At 43.1% G+C, this 4,758-nt stretch overlaps 1 protein-coding gene across 1 annotated transcript; it reads right to left on the bottom strand.

Moving 5' to 3' along the window:
* Positions 1 to 3,786: 3,786 nt before the first annotated feature.
* Positions 3,787 to 4,537, bottom strand: LOC117852541 (large ribosomal subunit protein eL39-like). The gene is made up of 3 exons (XM_072293043.1): positions 4,385 to 4,537; positions 4,169 to 4,272; positions 3,787 to 4,066 (listed from the first exon to the last, which is right to left on the bottom strand). Exons 1-3 carry the CDS (start codon positions 4,385 to 4,387, stop codon positions 4,018 to 4,020), a joined length of 156 nt encoding a protein of 51 aa, XP_072149144.1. The 5' UTR covers positions 4,388 to 4,537; the 3' UTR covers positions 3,787 to 4,017.
* Positions 4,538 to 4,758: the final 221 nt, after the last annotated feature.

The raw sequence follows: 4,758 nt of genomic DNA, 5'->3' as shown, positions 1-4,758 counted from the left end.
GGCTGCTTCTTTTTCTTCCTTTTCTTTTATTCAAGTTGGGGTGGGTGGCGGCGAGCCTCTAACCAGAGGAGCGGGACGACGCCGTCCGGCCGGTGGTGCCGGGGGCGGAGGTCTTCGGGGAGAGGGAGGGCGGGGCACGCACCGGCTGCCTGCCTCTGCCTCTCTCTCCGTGGATGGACGAAGACGGCGGTGGCCGTGGCGCGGGCGCGGGCGTCTTATAAGGCGCGGCGGGCGCGGGACGCGCGACGCCCAGCTCTTGGCTGCCCGGCCTTCGTGGGGCGCCTCTGGTCTCGGCGTGCGCTGGCTCTGCATAGCGTATGCACTGCATGCAATGCAACGAGAAGACATATATAGAAGATCAAACTGATTTTCATTCCAATTGATTTTCTGTAAATATAGTAAAGTTACAAATTTGTTACAAGTTTACGTATAAATGCACTCAAAGTTGGTAACTACTCCCTCCGTTCCAAATTATAGGTCGTTTTGACTTTCCTACATACATAGATATTATTATGCATCTAGACATAGGGTATATCTAAGTGCATAACAAAGTCTATGAATCTAATAAAGTCAAAACGATCTATAATTTGGGACGGAGGGAGTACCTAGAGAGCATGTCGATGTCCAAAACATCACACGGAATGACACAAGTACTAATTTAAGTGGCTGCCAAAATCTTACCTACCAACTTATAGCATTTCTAGGGGAACCACCGCATGAACGATCATACTCCAGTCATTAGGGGAATGTTCGACATGAGTCCCACTTCATGTAAAAAATCGCACCATCAAATGACCATATAATCACAACAATAAAGACTTGCACCACTCAGTTTTTTTACTAAACACACAATGCACTTTATATCTTGTAAAAAAATTTAGACAAACACAGTTTAATTTTGCAACTAGGTTATTTCTGGGTTAATGAGGTGAACCAATTTGATACCGATGTATTCACTATTTACTATTTATAAAAATATTCCTTTTATTTTGACTAGTGTATAAGCTTTTCATCCATATTATATATTCGAGGACGTTAGCAAAGAGAGTTGTTGCAAAGTGTTCCATACAGTGTCACCAAGCGCATGTTCGTCATTAAAGGGATAGCCGGGAGTGACAAATTCGGAACTGCCATCAAGCAAGAAGAGCTACAAATATTCGAGGATGTTAGCAAAGAGAGTTATTGCGAAGTGTTATATACAGTGTCACCAAATGCATGTCCATCATTAAGGGGATAGTCGGGAGTGACAAATTTGAAACTGTCATCAAGCAAGAAGAGCTACAAGAGGATGAAAGTTTCACTCGCTTAAATTTGGGATTAGTAAACTACTAAGAAACGAAGCAACAATGCAAAATTGTAGCTAACACATTACTATTTATCGTTCGGGAGCGGGGGGCATATGCCCGCCCTGTTCAATTCACCTTTCATATTGTAACAAATGTTGATATTATACACTTTATAACATAACACCAATTGATTTCATGGAATTGCATGGAAATTTTATATTTATGTGAGTTTGAGATATTACCAAATAGTTTATTGCAACCCATTTGCTGTAAAAATTATTTGCAACTAACAAGATAACTCACGTAATTGGATGCTTAGAATCGATTTAATTTAAACATGTTTGTTAAAATAATTTTAGAAAAATGTATTGACCTTCTTTTGCTGTTAAATAAATATTTAGCTTCTAAAAACAAACTGAAATTCTAATCCACTTTTAAATAAAGTTTGCATTTACAAAAGCCAAATACGTTGTAAGTGTTGAGAGAGAGTTGTGAGTTTTGATGCTCAATAGACTGCCGTATCAAAATTTTGGAATCCTATCAAATGGAATTTAATATTTACCATCTAAAAGGTAAACATTTTTATTATTTTGCACTATTAAATGGTAATGTAGATACATTTGCTACATGCTATCTTCCATAATCTTTTATATTTCAGGACGGTAGTATTGTATTATATACAATTTTTTTGCGGGTATATGATATACAATTATAGTTCAAACAACTGAAATCTGTCTAATATTGCAGCATTTTTTTTTGCGAGACTATGTTTTTGATCTATACGGCAACATACGTTCGTGCTGTTAACGCATGAGGGGTGTGTCTTACATCAGACATCACCAATATCCCATGGCCTAACCCAACTTCTCTAGGATTCACATCCACTGGTGGAGTATATATGATCCTCATGCGAGCAACCACACCCTCGATGCCAGCAGGAAATGTCCCATCAACCTTAAATTGATTTCTAGCCTTACACACTGCAAATATAAAAATGTTCATCCCTTCGTTTGAAGCCATTGCGTCAGCGTGAGTTCCAGTCAGCCCCCGGCAGATCAGCGCCGCTACGACATAAACATGCCACCTCATCTAGCCTCGCAGGGCAAGAGATACATCTTGCAAATGGCTGTGGGCTGTGGCGTCGAGGCTTTGATCTTTATACCTACTAGTGTGATCTAGGGCTATAATCTTAACTGGAGGAAGGTTATCACGATAACTTCTAGCCTCCGAAGATTTAATCCCATTCAAGAAAAATAGGAAGATTTAGTCCCATTCCAGAAAAATAGGAAGATTTAGTCGAATTCCAGAAAAATAGGTGAAGAAAAACAGCAAACGACATTTGAAATTCAGAACAAGTCAACTGCAGCTCATCTGCCAATAAGCATCGGGACCTGATCGTTATTCACTGATTGGGCAGCACGAAATGCAGCTCAGGTTGTGAAATGGTCACTGGACAAACAATCCACTCTACAGTGGCTGCAAATGTCTTTCCAAAATTACACCAATTCAAGGCGCGCACCACCGCCTCAACCAGTTCACAGCATGTTTTGGAAACTCAAGCTGAACAGATCCAAAAACCATTCAGTCTGGTGCTGATGCAATATAACTTAGCAATTAACCTAAATTACATTACAGTGCAGAAGAACTAGACACACTTGATCACACAAGTCATATAACCCAATCATTCTAAAGCACTTCCCTCATATAAGCCAACTAAGTACTTCACAACAGCATGTTCAACAGCACTTTCCCACTGCTGAATCCATCTGTGCTCACTAAGCACTTCACGACAGCTTGTTCATGTAAACAAGTTTATACATTAATATGAAGCAATCAACTCAATTGCTATATAATAAAGTTATCCAGGAGGAAGCTCAATGGATGCTAATGACCATGCTATCATGATCGGAGTAAAATCCTAATTGATTAGGAGCACAAGTCTATCGCTACAAATACTACACCAACTTGAATGCAATTTGGCAACAGTACTCTAGTTGCTCCGAATACTAATCCCCATGCAACCATGCCTACAGGCTACAGAATGCCACTAATTAGAAACATCCAATTGGCACTTAACTAACAAATCAAATGCACTACCAGATCATGCGTAAAACAATCTAGATTGTAAACAGCTATTAAAATCAGAACAATTAAGTCACCAAGGAACATCACACATGATCGGAGTAAAATCCTAATTGATTAGGAGCACAAGTCCATCGCTACAAATACTACACCAACTTGAATGCAATTTGGCAACAGTACTCTAGTTGCTCCGAATACTAATCCCCATGCAACCATGCCTACAGGCTACAGAATGCCACTAATTAGAAACATCCAATTGGCACTTAACTAGCAGATCAAATGCACTACCAGATCATGCGTAAAACAACGTAGATTGCAAACAGCTATTAAAATCAGAACAATTAAGTCACCAAGGAACATCACGCAAGACACGTAAACCGCAATACGGATGGCAAAAGAAAACAGTTGGATCAACTGATTAACGCCCTGCAGGTCAAGATAGCTTCTGCATAATTATAAAGGAGGTTCTTCAACCATTAGCAAAAACATGATATCTCAGTACGCTACAAGCACAACTGATAAGATCCCATTAACATAAGCAAAATCTTAACAAGAGCTTCCTAGCTTGCGGAGACATGGAGGCGTCCCGAGGCCGGCTCGTAAACCCCAGGCTTCACCAAGCATCGGTGCCCAGCATTGATTCCCCCGCTCAGAATCCGAGCTTGGTGCGGCGCCAGTGCCTGCGCTTCGCGTTGTACCTGACCCACGAAACAATAAACGAATGAGCGACCGAAACACAGGACGCCGCCGCCTGGGATGGTAGCGTAACACGGCGGGGGGCTACGAGGAAGCCGACGAACCTGATGGTGTTGTCGGTGCGCATGCGGATCCAGTATGGGATGGGGCGGTTCTGGCGCTGCTTCTTGGCCAGCTTCTTCTTGATCCGGAAGGTCTTGTGGGACGGCTGCGCGGGGATGGGGAAGCAACGCGACGGGGGCAAGGCATCAGATCAGCACGCGGCACCAGTACGAGCGCGCGAATTCGAGAGATTAAGCGCACAGGTCGGGGATACGTACCATGGCGGCGGGGCGGCGGAGACGACGGAAGCAGCGGCGGTGGCGGCGCGAGGAAACCCTTGGATCGGAGAAATCGAGAGGACGGAGGCTAGGGTTTTTATCGGGGGAGGAAGAGGTGGCACGGATGGGCTGGGCTTCAATTAACAAGACGAGAGGGAACTGGGCTTTACTTTACCTAAAATTGTCTGGCCTATATACTTAGCAGGCCTTGTTGAGGGGGGTAGCAATTTCCATCCAGTCCGTGTTGTGCTACGGCCGGCGGCTTGTTGTGGTAGCTGGCCCAGCCTTGTAAATGCTCACATCTCATGATAACTTTCGGCCCATTTTTGACTGGTCAGGCCTGGATCGCAATTTCAAATCCGAAAGGAATTCTC

The sequence above is a fragment of the Setaria viridis genome, chromosome 4 (genome assembly GCF_005286985.2).
Source record: "Setaria viridis chromosome 4, Setaria_viridis_v4.0, whole genome shotgun sequence".
Taxonomy (NCBI): domain Eukaryota; kingdom Viridiplantae; phylum Streptophyta; class Magnoliopsida; order Poales; family Poaceae; genus Setaria; species Setaria viridis.
This window is presented reverse-complemented; position numbering and strand designations above follow the sequence as displayed.